The sequence below is a fragment of the Panulirus ornatus genome, chromosome 8 (assembly GCF_036320965.1).
Source record: "Panulirus ornatus isolate Po-2019 chromosome 8, ASM3632096v1, whole genome shotgun sequence".
Lineage (NCBI taxonomy): Eukaryota > Metazoa > Arthropoda > Malacostraca > Decapoda > Palinuridae > Panulirus > Panulirus ornatus.
Window position 1 is genome coordinate 43,083,789 of NC_092231.1, and position 22,410 is coordinate 43,106,198.

The 22,410-nt window shown below is 37.9% G+C and overlaps 1 protein-coding gene across 1 annotated transcript; it reads right to left on the reverse strand.

The window, feature by feature from the left end:
* Positions 1-596: 596 nt before the first annotated feature.
* Positions 597-22,345, reverse strand: PpV (Protein phosphatase V). Its single transcript, XM_071664310.1, has 7 exons — positions 22,226-22,345; positions 17,390-17,485; positions 13,834-14,041; positions 9,621-9,700; positions 5,192-5,297; positions 3,309-3,470; positions 597-1,152 (listed from the first exon to the last, which is right to left on the reverse strand). The coding sequence occupies exons 1-7, from the start codon at positions 22,292-22,294 to the stop codon at positions 962-964; spliced, it is 912 nt and encodes a 303-aa protein (XP_071520411.1). The 5' UTR covers positions 22,295-22,345; the 3' UTR covers positions 597-961.
* Positions 22,346-22,410: the final 65 nt, after the last annotated feature.

The following is a 22,410-nucleotide window of genomic DNA, read 5'->3' on the forward strand; positions in this document are numbered from 1 at the left end:
TCTACAGTTTTCAGCCAATCTGCAAATCATCTATGCATTATGCATATTTTTGTCTGTTTTCTGTGTAACTTAATTAATCATCTATGCATTATGCATACTTCTGTCTGTTTTCTAAGAATCTTATTTCATCTTTTCAAATAATAATGAAGGCCAGAGAATTTCTAAAAGGTTTTCCTAATTAGACATTATATTTCACTGCCAACAAACCATAGTTAGAACAGTACATGCTGCACAAAATTACTAATTCCTGGACAAGATGTGGAATGACAATGACAGTAATGAAATGAGGTTTGCTGAGGTAGCTGTGAAGTCCAGGATGACAGCTCCTGATAGGTTAGGTTCTGCTGCTGAATGGCTGGTAGGTACTTTGACAAATTCTAAGGCTCCATTGCTATTTGTTGTCCAGCAAAGCCCTGCCTAAGGACTGAAGCTCTGTTTCTAAATCGTACTATACAGTAAATCAAATATGAAAAGACCAAAGGGCAACTGTCAAAAGACTATGTTTTGAAAAAAATATAAAAACATGGAATAACGACACTCATTCCAATCCAAGCATCAAGGCACATTGAGTAAGCCTTACTCTGATACCTGGAATATTGGCAGTCTTGGGAGTTGTCATAAAAGACCCTTGTCACTTGAACATCCAGGTGCAGGTTTCCCCTGGCAATATAATTACAGGCAAAAGGGCTATAATGAACATGAGGTGAAAGTACTGCCAGAGAGAATATAAGATCTGAACAAATATACAATTTATGACCAAAATGTGACTGAAATGCAGTGGATTGTATGTCTGCATGCTGGTGAATTTTCAATTAAATCTGACATTCAAGTCATGGAACTGATAAGTATAATCTGTTTAGCCAGGGGAAACTCCTATCACATACCCGTTCACATATGGAGGCAGGATACACACATTAGCTGACAAATATACTGTACACTGATTCTGGTCTTCCAGTCCACTTCAGAGGAAATACGGTGTTGTATGAACAGGGGGAATAACTCTTTTGTCATCTGGCACTGCATCAAATAACTTGGCATGTTTCTCGTTGGTTGACGTAAAGCTAAGGATGGACGCCACATTTCCAGCCCGGTAGCAGTAGTTGGGAGCTGACCATACTGTTACCAGCTTACTATCAAACATATACTTGAAACCTGTTATAATAATAAAATAAAGATAATAAGTATCAGACTCTTATATATGAATCTATAAGTATCAGACTCTTTTATATGAATGTATCTTATGACTCTTATATATGAATCTATAAGTATCAGACTCTTTTATATGAATGTATCTTACAAGTATGACTCTTATATATGAATCTATCTTACAAGTTTAATCATATATCTAGATATGCAATCCCCTGTTGGGATTATTACCAGACTCCTACTGCTCAAGGTTATACCACTAATGAAAAGTCACCTTGGGCAAGGTTGTATCATTAGGAATGCAGTCTCATCAAAGAACTTCTAATTCCAAAGGATCAAACATTTCCCTGCAACTGAAAGTAGTGTAGCCTAGGACTGCAGCAGCCTTTGGAAAGGTCATGGAAACAAGAGGACTATTCCAAACAAACTGTCCTCAGGTAATTATGAATACACAAATAACCTAAGTGACAAGAAGTTCCCAGTCAACCAATCATATTGGTCAATTTTCCCCAAACCTGCTGTTGTAGGAAAGACTTTGGCTTTTAAAATAAAAACTCCCTTTTCATTGCCTATTTCTCCTAATGACAGTTCATCTTCCATAGTCAGATTCAATGCCATCTCATACTCTATGTTCATTGATTTTTTCAAACACTTCCTTCAGTCTTTTCTCATAAGGCTTGTTTCTGAGTGAAGGGATGTTTAGTACGCACTCTTTTGAATTATCTCAAAGTTTCTCTTAATTTCTGATCAGGTCAGGGACCAGATATGAAAGACATGTTCCAAATAAGGTTTAATCAGGCTATATTGTATGAAGGCATTGTTGGCTGCAGTGATTTGAAACTGGGGTGCCACAGACATCACCATGGAGTGCTGCAAAAATTCATATATTACAGTAATAAATTGCAATTTTCTAATGCTGCAGCAGAAATCAGTAATTCACATGTCTTATACCTGTTTGACTTTCATCAGTCACTGTATTGGCATTCATGCACTGGGGCATTTTGTTATTTATACTAGATGTACATGCCATAACCAGCCTCAAGGACGTTTAATTAGGTTTCTGTTGTAACAGTTAAAGAGTAAATTTGTGAAATATTCTGTTATGCCTTAAAAATCATCCTAGACAAGTCTGCCACTGAAGGGAAAACAGGACGATGATGGTCATGTGTTTTAAGTGTTAAACTTTCTTTCATAACAGCCATTTTCGCATTAGCGAGGTAGTGTCAGGAACAGATGAAGAAAAGCTGCATCTGCTCACATCCATTCTTTAACTGTCATGTGTAATGCACCAAAAGTGACACACACAGGTGAAAATATGAGAAAAAGAATGTCCCACCATAGACAAGACTAAGGCAACTAAAATAACTAAGAAAAATAGTTTCTATTTGAACAAGTGCCTAGAACTAGGATTCACTTGGAATGGTGATGAATTCAAAACTGCTCCAGATGTGTCATTTGTGGAAATAAACCATCCAATGAAGCAACGGTATCCAGCTAACATAAGAGACATTACTCAAAGAGACAGTTACCTTGTTGAAAAACCTCATTCCTACTTTGGAGAGATTACTCAAAGAGACAGGTACCTTGCTAACAGACCTCAATCCTACTTTGTGGGACTTCTAAATGCTAAAAAAATAAAGCCTGCACTGTGCTAAAACAGTCAAGTGTCACACAAGGCTCAAGAGTGCAGTTAATTTAGGGGCAGAAGTGATTGCTCCAATTATGAAACCTTATACAATTACAGGGAGAGACCTTAGCTTGCAATGCTATAGAAGAAACAATAAATGGAAATGGGAAGTATAAGAAATCCTCTCAAAACAGTATCATTAGCAGACAGATTCATTATGTATCAGATGACACTGAAACAAAAATAAATATATGCTATCCAAGTATAAAAACGTGCAATCCAAATATAGGAATCAACAGATATCAGAGAAGCTCAATAACTGGTATTCATTCACTAACTGATGATGTTAAAATAGTAGTAAAACAAGAAAAATCTTTTATAATAATTTTACACTCATCATATCAAACATTTCACTGGTAATAGTCATATCAACAACATATGAATTCTCCCTTATCAAAAATTCTCCACTATCTAAATAATCTTAATGTGCTCCACTACTTAAATAATCTTAATGTGCTGAACATAAAAGTCTTACCTTCATTGACAAGCTGGTGAGCTCTACAGATAAGTCTTAAATTGTTTGTTTCTGTAAATTGATGAGTGACATTGGCACCAAAAAGCCAACCTGCTCCTCGTGGTGACATGGACCAGGAATCTATCTCTTCAGGGTCACTCCATACCAAGTCACAGAAGGCACCTTGTGATAGAAATTTGCTTTGAAGTTTGGACCCTGATAAACTGGATTTCGGATTAATGGACCCGACAAATAATAATACAGTACATCAATCAATAATGATTAAAAAAAATTATTTACCACTTTCCAAAATATCTTTATATTCTCCCTACTGTTTAATGATACTCTCTCACTCCAACCCTTAACGGCCCTCTCTTTCAACCCCTGCACCTTCCTCTTACTCTCTTGCTGCTTTCTCTTATACATCTAATCATGTGCACTCCTTCCTTTTAAGTACCACCCAAACACCTCTCTTTTCTCTTTCATTAAAAACTTTTCTTCAAACACACTTCAACTAAGCTACATTTGATTTAACGGACTTTTGGCATTCACAGGCACCCCTTCCCCTCTATCAGTCTGTTAAATTGAGGGTTTACTGTGTATATGAATATATTACCATCCCCTGCATCAGCATGGTAGCAACAGGAAACAAAGAAAGGCAACATTTGCTGACACTCATTCTTTAGCTGTCATGTCTAATGCACCAAAACCACAGCTCCCTGTAGACATCCAGGCCCCATACACCTTTCAAAGGTTTATCCAGGACACATTCCCAGGTTCAGTCCACTGACAGCACATCTATCCCAGTATACTAAATCTTTCAAGTTCACTCTATTCCATGCACATCTTTCACCCTCCTGTATGTTCAGGACCCGACTGCTCAAAATCTTTTTCACTCCATCCTTCCACCTCCAACTTGTTCCCTCCAACTCTGAAACATATATCCTTTTTGTCAACCTTTCCACACTCATTCTCTCCATATATCCAGGCCATTTCAACACACCCTCTTCTGCTCTCTTAACCACACTCTTTGTTACAGGCTGTACCTCTCTAATCAGGCACTCTGTGGTCCGGCACGTTTTAAATCTGCCATCTTTAGTTTGTAGATCCACCACCAAGGTGGAGCTGTCAGCAGCACTAAGGCAACAAAATCTATTTACAGTGCAGTCTTGTTAATTCCTTATCACCCCAGAACAAGTGTACCATGTGCCAAGAAAAACCCTTGACCAAGATATCGAGGAGTCTCCATTTTGGTGCAAGGATTCCAAATAATAGCAGCAGCAATGCTGCAGGAACATATAAAACAAAAACCAAGCTGATGGTAACTGGTACGAGTGTTCACCTGAGGGCGAGTCAATTTCTGTTTTCCAGCATCTTCTGTGGTCCGGCAATGGGGAGGTCCCAAGGTTGCCAGATTAAAGAGGTACAACCTGTACCACACATTTCTCTTACCCTTTCATTGCTTACTCGATCAAACCACCTCACATCAAACATTTCATTTCCAAAACATCCACCTTCCTCTGTACAACCCAAAGAAAAGGCCAAAGAAAAATTACAAAGCACATTATCTAATATGGTTCAAACATGATAAGTTTTTTGTTTATTTTCTTCCCCTTTTGAACCCTTGCATGGTGTCACTCATATTGTCGACAGATCCAAGACTTGTTAGTTCAAATATTTCTTCACCTAATTCAATGTTCCCTTCTGCCCATTTACATATCTCTGTGTCTTCTTCTGTTTCCCCTTTGTCTTCAAGTTTTCCAATTCTACTTTATTGTAACCTGCGTAATTACATTCTTTTAGTCTGTGTGTGTGTGTCTTATCATAATTATGACAGAGAGTGACTTTGAAATCAATAAACACCCTATTCTTAGCACAAATGAATCAAGAAGAGCACTGCTTACCTTTATGGGGAATCTCCTGATTTCTATTTATTGTTCTGATCTGATCAAGTGTGTTGATTTCTGGAGACAAACCTCCATGAACGCACAGAATTTCGTCATCAATGATCTGTGAATTGTAAATGAGTGTTAACATCTGCTGAATTTGACTGATTTCACATTTCACTTGTAAATAGCAACAGGTGCACAAACATTCTTGAGGATGTATTAACACACACAAAAACTTGAAAAATTTGCAATGCACTAAACCAGATGTTTTTCTGGCACAAACTCCCATTGGATGTTACTGAAGGATGGGTTGTCTTTGCAGCTCAATTCTATCAATCTTTCATTCTATTTTAATAAAAAGCAGCATGTACAAGTTCCTAAATACACTCAAGGATCTGTTGTCATTGTCATACACACTTGGAAACCCTGCAATGCATTCTATGAACTAAAGATATCCATATATTCTGAAGGATAAAATCATATGCACAATAGGAGTTCCAGAACACATACAAAAAATGAAAGTCTTGAAGGCTGAAGAAGCCTCTATGAACCTATGAAAGAGAATCTGCTCTGCAAGAATAACAATGTTTAACTCCTCATATTAGGGTTTACTTACAAGGATTCGCCACATCTAACCAGAAGATTCTCATTCACAGGGCTCCAACCAAACAGCAACTCCAGGCCTTCATTTTGCCCCCTTCACATATGTTTCTATTTGTTCTCTTGTTTAGCTTACTTGTAGCCTTCTTCTATATATTTATTTATCTATCATACTTTGTCGCTGTCTCCCGCGTTAGCAAGGTAGCACAAGGAAACAGACGAAAGAATGGCCCAACCCACCCACATAAACACGTATATACATACACGTCCACACATGCACATATACATACCTACACATCTCAACGTAACCTTCTTCTAAAACACTATATTCTCTCTGAAGCTTGCTGATACTCATCCTAACTCTTATTTGCCCTCTTTTTCAGCCCTTGCAACTTCCTCTTGACCTCCTACTGCTTTTTCTTGTACATCTAATCATTCTCATTCCTTTCCTGTAAGTACTACCCATACACCTCTTTTCTCTTTCATTAGTAACTTTACTTCATCATCCTACCACTCACTACCCTTTCTCACCTGCCCAATTTCTACATTCACACACTTTTCTTGCATGTGTCAACAATGCTCCCATAAATACCATCTATTCCTCATCCACTTCCCTCACTTTGTTTCCTCTTTGCCTTTCTGCACTCAATCTCTCCAGGTATTTCTTAACACTTTCTTAACACAAGTGTCTTTTCCAAGCTTATTTACTTTAAACATCCTATTCTCATCCATATAATTTCCTCCTTTCTGAAAACCTCTACAAATTATCACCCTCACCTCAACCAGAAAATATTCAGACATTCCACAATCTGCACTCTCAGCACATTCAATTCCAAGAGTGTCTCTTTTACCTACCTATCATTTAGTATGCAATCCAATAATGTACATGCACCGCCTCTCCTACTCGACTGCATATACTTGGGTAAGTCCCTCTTTTTAAACCAGGGATTCACAAACACCAGTCCTTTTTCAGCACCCAGCTCTACAAGATGTTCATTTCCATTCACCTTACTAAATACCCCTTGTCCACTAATTATGCCCTCAACTGCACCATTACTCACTTTCACATTCAAAATATTCATTTTTTCATTTATAATGTTATGTCGCTGTCTTCCACATAAGCGAGGTAGCGCAAGGAAACAGACAAAAGAATAACCCAACCAACCCTCATACACATGTATATACATAGACGCCCACACACACACATATACATACCTATACATTTCAACATATATATACATACATATACATACACATATATACACATGTACACACTCATACTTGCTGCCTTCATCCATTCCCGCCGCCACCCTGCCACACATGAAATGACACACCTCTGCTCCCGCGTGCGTGTAAGGTAGTGCTAAGAAAGGACAACAAAGGCCACATTTGTCCACACTCAGACTCTAGCTGTCATGTGTAATGCACCGAAACTACAGTTCCCTTTCCACATCCAGGCCCCACAAAATTTTCCATGGTTTACCACAGACACTTCACATGCCCTGGTTCAATCCATTGACAGCACGTCGACCCCGGTATACCACATCGTTCCAATTCACTCCATTCCTTGCATTCCTTTCACCCTCCTGTATGTTCAGGCCCAGATCGCTCAAAATCTTTCTCACTCCATCCTTCCACCTCCAATTTGGTCTCCCACTTCTCCTCATTCCCTCCACCTCTGACACATATATCCTCTTTGTCAAGCTTTCCTCACTCATTCTCTCCATGTGACCAAACCATTTAAATACACCCTCTTCTGCTCGCTCAACCACACTCTTTTTATTACCACACATCTCTCTTACCCTTTCATTACTTACTCGATCAAACCACCTCACACCAAATATTGTCTTCAAACATCTCATTTCCAGTACATCCGCACAACCCTATCTGTAGCCCATGCCTTGCAACCATATAACATTGTTGGAACCACTATTTCTTCAAACAAACCTATTTTCGCTCTCCCAGATATCGTTCTTGCCCTCTACACATTCTCCAAAGCTCCCAGAACCCTCGCCCTCTCCCCCATCCTGTGACTCACTTTTGTTTCCATGGTTCCATCCACTGCCAAATCCACTCCCAGATATCCAAAACACTTCACTTCCTCCATCCTTTCTCCATTCAAACTTATCTCCCAATTCACCCCATCACCCAACCCTACTGAACCCAACAACCTTGCTCTTATTCACATTCACTCTCAGCTTTCCTCTTTCACACACTTAACCAAACTCAGTCACCAGCTTCAGCACTTTCTCACCCGAATCAGACACCAGCGCTGTATTATCAGCGAACAACAACTGACTAACTTCCCAAGCCCTCTCATCCCCAACTCTTGCATTCACCTCCCCAATAACCACATCCATAAACAAACCAAACAACCATGGAGACATCACGCATCCCTGCCACAAACTGACATTCACTGGGAACAAGCCACTTTCCTCTCCTGTACTCGTACACATGCCCCACATCCCCAATAAAAGCTTTTAACCTCTTCTAGCAACCCACCTACCACACCACATACTCTCAACACCTTCCAAAAAGCATCTCCATCAATGCCATCACATGCCTTCTCCAGATCCATAAATGCTACATACAAATCCATCTGCTTTTCTAAGTATTTCACACATACATTCTTCAAACACTTGATCCACATATCCTTTACCACTTCTGAAACCACACTGCTCTTCCCCAATCTGATGCTCTGTACATACCTTCACCCTCTCAATCAATACCCTCCCATACAATTTCCCAGGCATACTAAACAAACTCACACCTCTGTAATTTGAACACTCACTTTTATCCCCTTTGCCTTTGTACAATGGCACTATACATGCATTCCGCCAATCCTCAGGCACTCCAACATGAACCACACATATATTGAATATCCTCACCAACCAGTCAACAACACAGCAACACCATCCAAACCCACCGCCTTGCCAGCTTTCATCTTCCGCAAAGCTTTCACTACCTCTTCTCTGTTTACCAAATCATTCTCCCTGACTCTCTCACATCACACATGATCTCGAACAAAACCCTAAATCTCCCATTCTATCATCGAACACATTCAATATACCTTCAAAATATTCACTCCATCTCCCTCTCACTTCACCACTACTTGTTATTACCTCCCTATTTGCCCCCTTCATTGATGTTCCCATTTGTTTCCCTGTCTCACCCAAACTCTCATCTGTCCTCTCTTTCACCTCTTGCATCCTTCTCCCAACCTCTCGCTTCTCTCTTTTATATACCTCCCAGTCATTTGCACTATTTCTCTGCAAAAATCATCCAAATGCCTCTATCTTCTCTTTCGCTAACAATCTTACCTCTTCATCCCACCACTGACTACCCTATCTAATCTGCTCACCTCCCACCTTTCTCATGCCACAAAATATATATCTATATATCTAAATAGAAATCTTTCAAGTGTCTGCCTGGCCGTATTACTAATGGTTACATTGGAGTGCATCTTCTTCAACTAGAAGTGTGCACTGTACTATTTTTAATACAAAATAAGCCTCTTCGCACTGATTAAAGCATCTTTCTTGTGATAATGCAAGCATTTTTGGCTTAGTTCCGCACAGGAATTTTGTACGAGAAAAAACAAGCAGTGGAAATATTTTTTCCCTTCCTAGTGAATCAACTCTGAAGAGTGTGATAATAGGGATGCATTATAAGAATGTGGAAGCTTTTGTTCAATATTACAGGAAGCTGAGACTCTATGCACATGATCTACTATATGTAAATAGGAATGCATTGATGATAATAAGGCACACATTATTCACTATAGTCATACATACTACAGCTGAGAAAATTTAAGTCTGAAGGACAAGACTGAACACCAACTTACAGCAGCTATAGTAAGAAGATCGAAGACCTTGCAGCAATATTTCCAAGCATTCACATTTCCGTATTTGTTTTGGCACTCATCTGAAAAAGAGGTACCAATGTTTCAGCACATTTCCATTAAATTCTGATTAATCTACAACATCAATTATTCAATATTGTGGCCTTTGTGAAGCCGCAAAAAGATGAATGGTATGATTTACCACCAGAAAATGTTCCACTAAAACAGAATCATATTTCCAGATGGCACCAACAACTGATCCCGGTTGGTTTGATGACTGCTCGTCATAACTGAGAGGACACATGTTCTATTTATATCTCTTTGGAGCCTGTTCCCTTCTGGACATCCCTCAAGAGGTGGCCATGTCCATGAGGGCATGCTTTCTGCATTCTACTAGGTGGGCAGGGTTAGTGAATTATTTAGTATTCACTAATATTGACCTAAAATTCATTTTAAATATTTGTTTCATACATATTCGCCATCTCCCAAATTAGTGAGGTGGTGTCAAGGACAGAGGACAGAGCCTTAAAGGGAAAATCCTCATTGGCCCCCTACTCTGTTCCTTCTTTTGGAAAAGTGAAAACTGGATTTCCAGCTCCACACTTTCACCTCTTTTAGTTACCTTATATACTAAATTTACATATTATATATTCGGTCACTAGTCAGAGACAAGTACCATAAATGATAATTAGTTTAGATATCGAACACTCTACAATGGCTCACTGAACTGACTAAACAGTGGTCATACCATCTCCAGGTGACTGACTCAAATTCAACAAATGAATATTCAAAGTGAAACTACAAAAAAGCAGTTATCCCAATCATAAATATGTGGCAGATGCTACTTCAGCTTGGCCAATGTTAATGACAATCATAGATGTCAATGGAAGCCAAACATACAACCAGCATCCTCAGAATAATGGCTTTGTATGTCTCCAGCTGATAAATGTAATGTGCAAAAATAGATAACTTTTCTGTGATTTTTCTCAACCTGGATGTGAGCAAATGAGGCTTTTCTTCATTTGTTCCTAGCACTACCTTGCTAATGCAGAAAGTGGACAAAAAAAAAAACTAATTATATCTGCTTAGTGATTACAAGTATATATAGGTAAAAGAGGAGAATGATGGCAAACAATGTTGTGCACTCTGTCCCTCTTTATCCATATGGTGCAACTAAGCAATTTAGGCACTTCATATTGTTTCATCAAGTTACCAAATGTTTCAAATAAGTTGACAAATGTGGATGAACAAATAAATCTTACATTTTAATACACAGTAAACAATAACAGACTTCATGTCTAACATGACGAATGAAGTAAAGTATGGCAATTAGGTAGATGGAGCGAGAGTCAGCATCAGAAATAATACAAATCATCACATCAAGCAAATGCTAAAAAAATTATGCTTTTTCTCCTTTTATGTTTTCTGTCATGTTTACTTTATAAATGTCTATAATTTTTCTAATTTTCTGAAAAATAATTGTCAAAGGAAACACTAAAATAAACTGAGCTTACAACTGAAAGGGTTTATGGGAGCATTAGCTTCTTCACCTCCATGGTGACAAAACACAGTGACCCACTTTAATAAACCATGTGAAGTCTAATACTAATTTGCATTAGAAATGGTCCCAAACAGTAGCCAATTCCACAAAAAACAAAAGAAAATAATAAAAAAAGGCATTTTACAAATGTTACTCAAGACTTGCCCTGGTATGTTAGAAGGTATATCTGTTACATTTTGTTCTTTACAACTTTAATGCCTCATCTATAGCTGTACGGCTCATTTTTTTCAGCATCATGGTTGTTAGGCTAAACACAAAATTTCTAAATGAAGAACAGTGAACAAAAAGCACAAAAATTCTTGGAAAATTAAAAGGCAAGCAAAACAGTAACATTCAAATTGATATCATATAAAACTAGAGCAATGATAAACTCTTAAATTTGCCAAGAATTAAATTAATGATGGGCCACTGGAAATGGAACACAAAGTGTTAGGTAAAATATATGAAGCATTTATCACATCTTAATTAGTGTATGCTTCTCATGTATTGATACCTCAACTGAAATAAATAGATCTAAGTCTCCAGCACAGCATCAAAGATGGTACATGAAATAAAGGAGCCAAGTTATTAGCAAAAATCAGTGACTGCATTTCTACACATATAAAGAATGAGATATAAGATATGAATAAAACCTTCAAGCCTATAACAGTCTGACAATACTGTAACTAAACAGCTCCTTGAAATAAAATATCAAAACAAAATATCAAGGTGTTGTGATAAGAAATCAAACACGCAATATACTCTAAAAAATGTGCTGAAGTACTTCCTTGAAAAAAGATCAGTGGATAAACAGAATATAAAATTTCTTCTTACATATAAAACAAAAAAGTTGTACGATAGCAAAAAACCTAACAGATGGAGCCCAAGAGAGTGAAAATGCCCTCCCTCTTCAATACAAATAGGTAATCAATCATACAAAAATTAAACTAGACTGTACGTACTTGGTCTACTCCTAGTAAACTGAAATGAAATCATAAGATACATAAAATTAATATATCTAAGGTATCATGCTTTAAAAATTATCTTCATGCATGTTCACCATTTCCTGCATCAGCGAGGCAGCACCAGGAGCAGATGAAGAAATGACCCCAACTGATCACATCCAAACCTCTGACTGTCATGGATAATAAACATAAACCGGAATCACCCATTTACAATCAGGTCCTACATACCTATACATGGTTTCCCCTTACAGCTTTACATATTCAGTCTACTGACAGCACGACATCTCCTGTAAACCACATCACTCAAATTTGCTCTAACCCATGCATGCTTGCATCCTCCATGTTCAGGCCCCTAGCCCTCAAAGCATCTTTCACACCATATTTCCATCTCTTCCTAGGTTCCCCATTCTCCTAGTTCCCTTCACTTCTGACATATACACCTTTTTTGTCAGCCTTTTCTTACTCTTCCTCTCCATATGTGCAAACCATTTCAGCACTCACTCTTCAGATCTCATGGATACTCCTGTTACTTACACATCACTTTCTTACCCTATCAATTAAAACATCCACCCTCCTTACACCACATATTGTCCTCAGAAATTTCTGACACTTTCAGCCTTTCCTTTACATTTTGGTCTAAGACCCATGCCTCACATCCATTAACATCAACATGACTATGCCATCAGGGATACCCATCTTTACCCTTAAAGACAGTGACCTCCCTTTCCACATATTTCTCAATGTACCCAAGACCTTTGCACACTCAAGACCCTACAGCTCACTTTAACTCCCAGTTCCATTTGCTGTTACATCCACTCCCAGGTGTCAAAAACTTCTTCCTGCAAGTTCTCTCAATATAAACTTGCACTACAAAAAAAAAACACTCTTTCTGCTAAACTTAGTAACCTTACCATTACTCACACTTACTCTTAACTTTCTGCTTTCACACTCTACCAAACTCAGAAACCAGCTCCTGCAGTTTTTCACACAAATGTGCTACAGGTGCCGTATCATCAACAAACAAGTGACTCACCTCCCAGGTGCCCCACCCCAGAAGGCTGCACATCAGCTCCTCTCTATCTTAAAACCCTACCCCTGGATTCATTTCCCTCACTACCCAAGCCATGAACAAAATCAGCCATAGTCACATCACATGCTCCTCTTCACCTGAAACACTTACCCTCCTCTCTATCCACTCTCACATACTTTTTTAAGCTTTCCTCCCAAACCATACATTCATTACACCTTCCACAAAGCTTCTCTGTAAACCCTCTCATATGCTTTCTCATGATCCATGAATGCCAAATACAAATCCTTCTATTTCTCTTAGTATTTCTCCCATATTCTTCAAAGCAAACACCTAATCCAAACATCCTCTGCCACTCCTGAAACCACACTGTTCCTCCCCAGTCTGACAGGAAATACAACTACGATAATATCCATTCAGCTCCTTTCCACATTTCATCTCACGAAAGGCTTTTGCCTCCTCTTTTTTTCACTAAACCACTACCCATGACCCCCTTAAGTCACATACCTCTCAACCTCAAATACCCTTCAACCAGCCACATTGAACAATCTTTCAAAATACTCACTCCATCTCCTTTTCACCTCATCACTACCTGATACTATTTTCCCGTACGCCTCCTTCACCAATACTCCCATTTGCTCTAAATGAACAACATGAAAAGAGATTAGAAGAATTGAGTCTTACCATAAAAACCATACACTTGAGTAATCTGTCGTGATTCATGGTTCCCTCTCAGTAAGGTTATCTTGTGTGGCCACTTTGCCTTAAGGGATAAGAGTCGAGTAAGTGTTTCTAAACTGTAATATCCCCGGTCAACAAAGTCACCCATAAAGATGTAATTAGTGTCTGGAACTTGACCACCTGTTCTAAAGAGTTCTTCCAGGTCATAGAACTGCAAAAAAAGGTCGAGTTGTTACCTCCAATACTTTAAAGTGCCAATACAAAGTATACTGATAGACTAAAAGAACCAATAACTATCAATACCATCTTAAGTACAATTAAGAGTTCTAATATCAAATGTAAAATAATCATCTTACATGCTTAATGGCAATGAATTCTGCATAATCCAGTAAAAGCTATCATTAGTACACTTAACATTATTAAATGTCCTAGTTTTTATCAGCTATACTGTTCCTGTAATCTTTTCATCTCATATATCAATCCACTCTTTACCTCTAATCCAACAGACATCCCTTTCATTCTCATTTCTAATCTGTTCTTTGAAATTCTTTATCATACAATTCAACTTTTATCATTTGCAATCTCCCAGACTTTGGTAATAAACTCCATAAACATATTCCCAAGTTTTCACTCCTTTTTCAACAAGATCCTCATCTTTCTCCATTTCATTCATACTTTTTTTACAATGAAGTCTCCAGTTGTGGTAAAAGTCTACATCATAGCTGGTCCCTAGTCGAAATATGGAGGCTAATAAAAGGAATTAAGAGGAGACAAGGGAAAGTCTTTACAAATTCTGGAGGATGTGAAAAGCCTGTCTTTCAAAGTGTCAGGTCAGTTATTGGGATTTACATGAATGAGTTGAGAGTTCCAAAGCTTTGAGGCACACTATACTTTTAAAACTTCAGTTCAGGACTTCATATTCTACATTCTTTGCTTTCCATTCAACACTCTTTTCTAACACATTCACCTTCTTCCAAACTTTCTTTTATTCATTCGCCATGTTGTGCCTCTTTCCACAAACTTCATACACACTGCTGATCATCACAATGCAGCCTCCAAAAATGCATTGCTAAACTCCCTCCATATCCTCCTCAAAGCTCACCCTGCACAATTCCGGATCCTCTCAGCATTAAATTCTTTAGGAAGTTAGGTTTCAAATTTTCATTCCTCAACTTTTCCATTCAAGTTTAAAGTCACATATCCTCCTCCTCCTCCTAACCACACACACACACACACACACATATAATATATATATCTCCCTCGGGCAGGGTTGACAGAATTCTACCTTCGCATTCCCTGCATGTCACAGGGGGTGTAAATGGGGTGGAAGCTGGGAGCTGGAATCATCCCCCTTTCTTGTAGTTAAATTTCTCAAAGATGGTACAGAAAAAGGAGCCAAGCAAGGAATGCTCATCCTCCTTGAAGGCTCAGGCTGGGGTTGTCAATGTATGTGGATGTATGAAAGGAGAGAGAGGTAGTATGTTTGAGGAAAGGAATCTGGATGTCCTGACTGAGTGAAACAAAGCTCAAGGGACAGAATGGTTTGGAAATGTCTTATCTATAAGTAAGGGATTGGTGTGAGGGAAAAAGCTAAAGAAAGGGGTAGCACTACTGTTGAATCAGGAGTTTTGGGAGTGTCTGAAAAAATATTAGAAAGCAAGCTCCCAGTTAATGTGGGTAAAAATGAAAGTGGATTACAAGAGTTGAGGTATTATTAGTGCTTATGCACCTGGCCATGGTAAGAAAGATCATAGGCAAATCTTTGAAAGCAGCTGAGTGAGTGTCTCGGCTCTTTTGATGCAAGATTATTAGTGGCAATTAAGGGTGGAATTTAGGGGAAAATGGTATTCAGTTAAGTGAATAAAAATGATGAACAGCTTGCGGAGTAGCATGCTGAAAAATAGTTGGCATTTGGGGATCCGTTTTAAAAATAGGGGCATACACAGTCTATGTATATGAGTAGAAAAGATGGTAATCAGGCATTATTGTATTACATACAGATAGTCACATAAGAGTCTTTTGGATGTGAATGCGCTGAGAAGGGCAGCTGGTAGTATGTCTGAACATTACCTTGTGGAGGATAGGGTGAAAGAATGAGTGTAGCATGCCAAAGGGTGAGAATAAACAAAGCTAAGAGAGTGAGCGAGGTATTATATTATCTATTAATAGTGGATGAGGTATGGGGGTATTTAGGGAAGCAGGGCTGGCATTTGCAAGAGATGAGCGTTGCATGCATTAGGCGGGGGTTAGCCGTATTAGAAAGGACAGAGAGCAGCAAGATAACAAAGTAAAGATGCTAGTGAAAGACAAAAGAGTGTAGCATGTCAAAAGGTGAGAGTACACAAAGATAGGAGACCGAATGACATATGGGAGGTATCTAGGGAAGCAGTGCTGGCATGTGCGAGGGATGAGTGTGGCAGGCACTAGGTGGGAGGTGGCCAGGTTAGAAAAGGTAGAGTAGTGGGATGGCAAAGTAAAGTTGCAAGTGAGTGAGAAAAGACGTATAAGAGAAAGTGACACAAGGTTAAGATGATGGTGCAAGGATTGAAAAAGAGTGCAAATGAGAGATGGAGTTAGCAAGCACTGAAAAAAATCCTTGCTTGGCTCATTCATATGTTCCTTGTTTTGGAAAATAATACAGGAGTGAAAAGCTTACAGGCCCCCTTAGTCAAGTTCTGTAACACACAGGAGATAATTGGGCAGTTTTCTTTCTTTCCCCCAGTGACACATGTTTTATTATCTTCAAAGTGAAAGCCAAAGGCATTATCATTATCTGCTTACAGTAACTGAAACTTCTAATGATATAGCATAAAAATTTTCATTATAATTGTCTGCCAACAAAAAGACCTTTCTGAGAAAACAGAAAAGGCACCTTACATGGCCTGGCATATTTTTCTAGCTATGCATTTGGTTCTACTAACCAAACTTCCAATATTCTCATCACTGGTGAGATGCATCCGGACCGGAGTACAGATGCTCCATCAACCAACAACTAAGAAGTGAAATGCGGGGTTAGCAAACCCAGTTCGGTACCAATACAATTTAACATCATTCAAGAAAACATGTTAAATGATACCCAACCCCCCAAAAATCTGGCTAGGTTAGGTGAGCATAGTTCAGGCTCACTACCAGAACAGGAACCCAAACTATGGTGCATTGGTACTTCCCTAGTTTACAACAAATGCAAGCATATACACAATAATTGTGGTAAAAGGAATACAAGATAACCAGAGTCTGTTAGCATTCTTTGACAACTAACCCTAGACCTTATTACCTACAGCTTCACATGCAAACTAATGTTTTTCGTTACAGCTTCAACACATTTCAAATATCTATGGACTTCTTTCAAACAGCTTGACATTTTCGTTATATATTTCTGTTCTTATGAAAAATAAAAAATTACAAAGCAGTGTTAAAGTAGCATCAATTGAGGTACATTTGTCTTTGTAAAGCATTCACACTAAAACCTTATAATTCAATGTCACATGCATTACTGTACAATAAAGACTGCCCTTCTTCCAAGGTAAAGTAACTTAAGACATTGCTGAAACAAACTCACCTGTCCATGTATGTCCCCACACACAGTTACTGGACATGACACTGGTTGGATGTTTCCTTCTTCTAATAATAATTCACATACTGTCTCACACAATTTCTGCAAGAATATGTCTTAATGAACTCTCTGATTTATAGCATACATGAAGTATAAAATAAGTACAATTTCATGTCTAAAAACAATAAGAAAAATATTCTTCTTGTATGATTCCAATATCACTAATATGATAAGTCCCGACCAAACTGGATAATCCAACTTTCAAAAAAAATACTATCTAAAAACTATATTCTTGCCTTAATAATTAAATTCATATACTCTAAAAATATAAATACCACTGGCTGCACTCTATCTCATCTTGTTTATATATGCAGTGCCCACTGCCCTATCAAGTATTTCTTTTTGTGATATTCACTTTGCAAATGCTCCTTTAAACATGGTGCTCCAGAGTTGCAGTGGAACCACTAATGCTAGTGTTACACCCTATAGACAAAGCATTAATTCTTAGGCAAAGGATACTGCAGTCAAAGTATACAGCTAACTTTGACCTCAGTATCAAAAGAAAGTTTCTTGACCTTTACACCCATAAATCTTCCTTGTTGGTACTGTACTAAAGCTCAAATCTTATACATTTTCCTGTAATCTGATTGTCACCAAATTTTACAACCTTACAAGATTATTATTTCCCTTACCTTTAAATTCATTCAGTGAATTTTTTGAGGTTTATTTGTCTGTTGTATAGCATACCGTAAGTTAATCACATAGTGCAGCTAAGAAGCACAACGCTAAAAAAGAAAACCTTGACAGTTAAAAATTTTCTCTCCAGGGAGGTTTATGGCAGAATAAACCAAAAACCATCCAAAATGTAATTGCATCAATAGTTTCTTCCATAATCCCTATTCTGATCAGCTGCCTCTTACAATGTTGCCCTCCTCCTGCCCAACAAAGAAGGCTGACTACCTCAAAATTCCCAAAACAAGCACGTTAGTCTCAGTCAGGTAAGCGAAGTTTTTCTAAGGAGAGAGGAAGATAAGACAGAGCAATAATACCTAATTACTGTTAACTCCTCCATATGGTCTGTAAAAGTGCAAGCAGAAGCTCACAAACAGTCTGAAGAGCAGGCAGCCTCAATGTGCCTTCCAGAGAGGAAAAATTGAAAATGACAGGCTTTGAATATTCACATTTTGCTCCAACCCATCTACGAAGAGAAAACGGGTTAGAATAAGAATTTAAAGACACTGGTACTCATGAATTCTTTACAATGTGTAGAGTTGATATAGCCCTACATAATGTTGGTAGGGCTTTGAAGCAGAGGGGATTGTGGGCTATTACCACTTAAAATACAATGCTGAAGGAAATGCTTTCGTTACATTATGCTCAAATCTAGCAAACAAATGAACATGATGGATTCCTATGATGTCCTGACAATTTCTGATGTCCTAACACTCTGTGAGGACATTAGAAAAGTAACAGTCCTGCAGACAGCTGACAAAAAACCATTCACCTAGTGCTAGTTTGGATCCTATATAGCTTCATTTGCTTCTTATATCATTATACAAACCAAAGGACACCATAAGACGAGAAAACTTCAATGGAAATTCTAGAAATGGCTATTTTTCTTTAGCACTTTATGCATTTCACCAAATGCTACCATGTGTCATAGCATCTGAATTCGAGACTTTTCCAAAAACAATGGGTGAATTTAAATTTCTATATAGGTTGAGGTTTGAAATAATGCTTGTTACATTTTTGTCCACACTGGGGCAGATTCCTGTACTTCTTCTAACATCTGAACTCTTTGCCATCAAATCATACAGCAGTTAACTGGAGTAAGTTTTGAAAATGAAATCTCACTAACAGAACCCACAAGACACCTTTTGTATTAATAGCCTAGTCATACTTACTTTGGTATTTTACATTATTCATTGCAAAATCACATTTCTCTCCCTCACAACTCTACCACTAATGATTTCTTTAACATAACATGATCAGTTCTGAAAGTGAAAAAGGAAAATCCTACACAAATCACTTTTCACAGTGGCAACAACAATTCCGTAAGTAAACATCTTAATTGTAGTAAACTTATGCATTGATCTTCCTACAAATACACCAAAGCTGGATCAAAATGGCACTCGGCTAAAATTACTAATTTTTTCATGCTTTTAAGTTTTCAGCTGAACTAGTTGGATTCTTAGACCAAACCTACTGCACATCTGTACTCATATCTCCTGCTTGTCATGATTTTCCTTAGCATATTTTGCCTTTGCATGGTCGTCACATAAGGGAACCCTCTAATAACATTTGCAGTCTTTAATTCTTACACAGTACAAGGTGTATTGCATTCTTCAGTAATAAAATATAATGACATGCCTTTTTCAAAATTCATTCAAAAACACAGTGTGTTGCATACCTTTTCCTTGAATATCCATATTATTGACAACAAAAAAAGAGAAAAAAAGTAGATGAGCCTCAAACAACAGGACCTTCACGTCTATCCTTCTAAACTTGTCATGAGGCAGGATCACCCCAACAAATAGGATGCTTCATCTCTATCCTTCTAATCTTGAGGAGAGGCAGGATCACCCTAACAATGGCATTATTCCTTAGTGTTAACCCCCAATTTGGTCTCCAGCTTCTCCTTGTTCCCTCCACCTCTGACATATATATCCTCTTTGCCAATCTTTCCTCACTCTTTCTCTCCATATGTCCAAATCATTTCAACACACCTTCTTCTGCTTTCTCAACCACACTCTTTTTATTTCCACACATCTCTCTTGCCCTTTCATTACTTACTCGTTCAAAACTCAACAACACATATTGTCCTCAAAAACATTTCATATCCAACACATATCCTCCTAAGTACAACCCTATCTATAGCCCATGCCTCGCGACCAGATAACATTGTTGGAACTACTATTCCTTCACACATACCCATTTTTGCTCTACGAGATAATGTTCTCTCCTTTCACACATCCTTCATTGTTCCAAGAACCTTTGTCCCTTCTCCACCCCAATATTTTTGTATCAAATTTACTCATTTTTATCTTTTTTCTACAAGATAATGTTCTCTCCTTCCACACATCCTTCATTGCTCCAAGAACCTTCGCCCCTTCTCCACCCCAATATTTTTGTATCAAATTTACTCATTTTTATCTTTTTTATCATGAAATTTTTGTCCTTCATAAATCTCCTCACTACCATGCACTAAAACACAAAGAAGATATAAGTTTTCCATATATATTTCTCAAATCACAACAAACAATATTGTCAATCCAACACATACTGTAAATAGTCACATTAAAAAAACTAGTTTTGATGCCAGGCTAAACTTACAATTCACCAGCAGTGATGCCATTTTTGTCCAATTCCATTAAAAATGTAACAGCAGCACTACAGTGGAATCTAATCCCCTATTTTCCCTTAATGAAAACCCTTAACTGTAGTGAACACTTTGGGAGAACTTACCATTCTCTTAACACATCTTGTTCACTAAGAATACTGAAACCAGAGACATGTTTTTCATGAATACACTTACAGGCACCTCATCATTTGGTGCTTCACTTATGCAGAATACAAAGAAAATTAATTAGAAACAAAAATCAAAGAACAAATAGTTTTAAAAACTAAGCTATGATGAGCCATGTTTACCAGCAAGTGCGGCCTCCATCAAGGCAGCCAGTCCAGTGCACACGACTTATGATGGCCATAATGCCCACATTCATACAGTGTAATACTATGAACAACCTCCTCAAACTCTCTACAACTATGTCAAGAAAGTGTCTAAATGAGACTTGTGCTTAAAGATTAAATTAGACTTTCTGAATCTTTCTGATGCTAGTCAACGTGCCAACGATATTACCAGAGCTCATGGCTTACCCACTACATCAGGGAATATTTTGTGAGAAAGAAGATAAACTGAGGTAGTCTCTCCAACATAAAATGATGTAGATACAGAAAAGGTGATGTATATGGAGAACATTGAGTAATGTTTAGCATCTAAGATGAGATGAATCCATGTAAAACACCAATTAAAATGTTAAAAATTATCATTAAAGTTTAATTTCCCTTGCCACAAAAGTAGTTTAAGATATTACGTGATTTTGTTCTAAAATTGTAGTGAAATGTTTTGAGAACACAGTAAGTGCTGAGGGGCAACCAATAAAGCACTATATCTAATTAAACGACATCAAATAAGGCAACAGTCGTGAGGGATATGTATATTAGGGAAAACGTGGATATGTAATGTATATGATGGTAACACACATGTAAACAAAATCAACAAGATCTAAAGGAAACATTTGAATTCTCCCTAGCCGTTAAGATGTACATCAAGGTTCATCTTTTTAGTCGAAAATGTAAATTGAGACTCCATCAAATAACTCTCAACAGATGTAACTCTACATGATTAGAATCCTTAAGAACGTAATGTAAAAACTTTAGAGGAAATCAGATAAAAAATGAAAATCCCAAGAACTACAGAAAAGCGAATATGAACTGATACCATATACTCTTTTAACACTTATCTGGCTCCTGGTTACAGCCACATAAGTTCCCAGTGCAGGATGGGGCTTGCCACACCACACCGACCCATGAGATCTCTCTTTAAATGCAGTCTAGTGCTACTACCATCACTATCATTCTCATCACATTTTTCCTCACGATTGACTTCCCGTATTTCCCTCAATCACTAAATCTGAATTCTGTGATGCACAAGTCCCGTCTATGGAAGGCCATATCGTTTTCAAGCTGTTTCTTCCCTAAAGTCTCGAATGATATTTTCATTTGAATCTTCTCTCGTCATTTCTATTGATGATGTGACGACTAAACTTAAAATCGACTAACCTTAAGGTCACTTTCCGGCAAATACTTGCACTCTTTTGCAATCTCTATCCACTTGTCAACGTCCGCCATTTTTGTTTATGCATAAAGCAGATACGAAACCAATTCAAAATTCTTCAAAATAAGTTGAATATGTATAGATCTATAATAGTCACAGCTATTACATAGATATATCTAGTGAAATAAAT

What these genes read in the sequence shown, in the direction of transcription:
- PpV (XM_071664310.1), bottom strand. Translation starts at nt 22,294, where the DNA reads ATGGCGGACGTTGACAAGTGGATAGAGATTGCAAAAGAGTGCAAGTAT. An exon ending in TGCCGGAAAGTGACCTTAAG is followed by an intron (nt 17,486 to 22,225) that starts GTTAGTCGATTT and finishes ATATTCTTGCAG; the next exon opens with AAATTGTGTGAGACAGTATG. An exon ending in GTGGGGACATACATGGACAG is followed by an intron (nt 14,042 to 17,389) that starts GTGAGTTTGTTT and finishes CTTTTTTTGCAG; the next exon opens with TTCTATGACCTGGAAGAACT.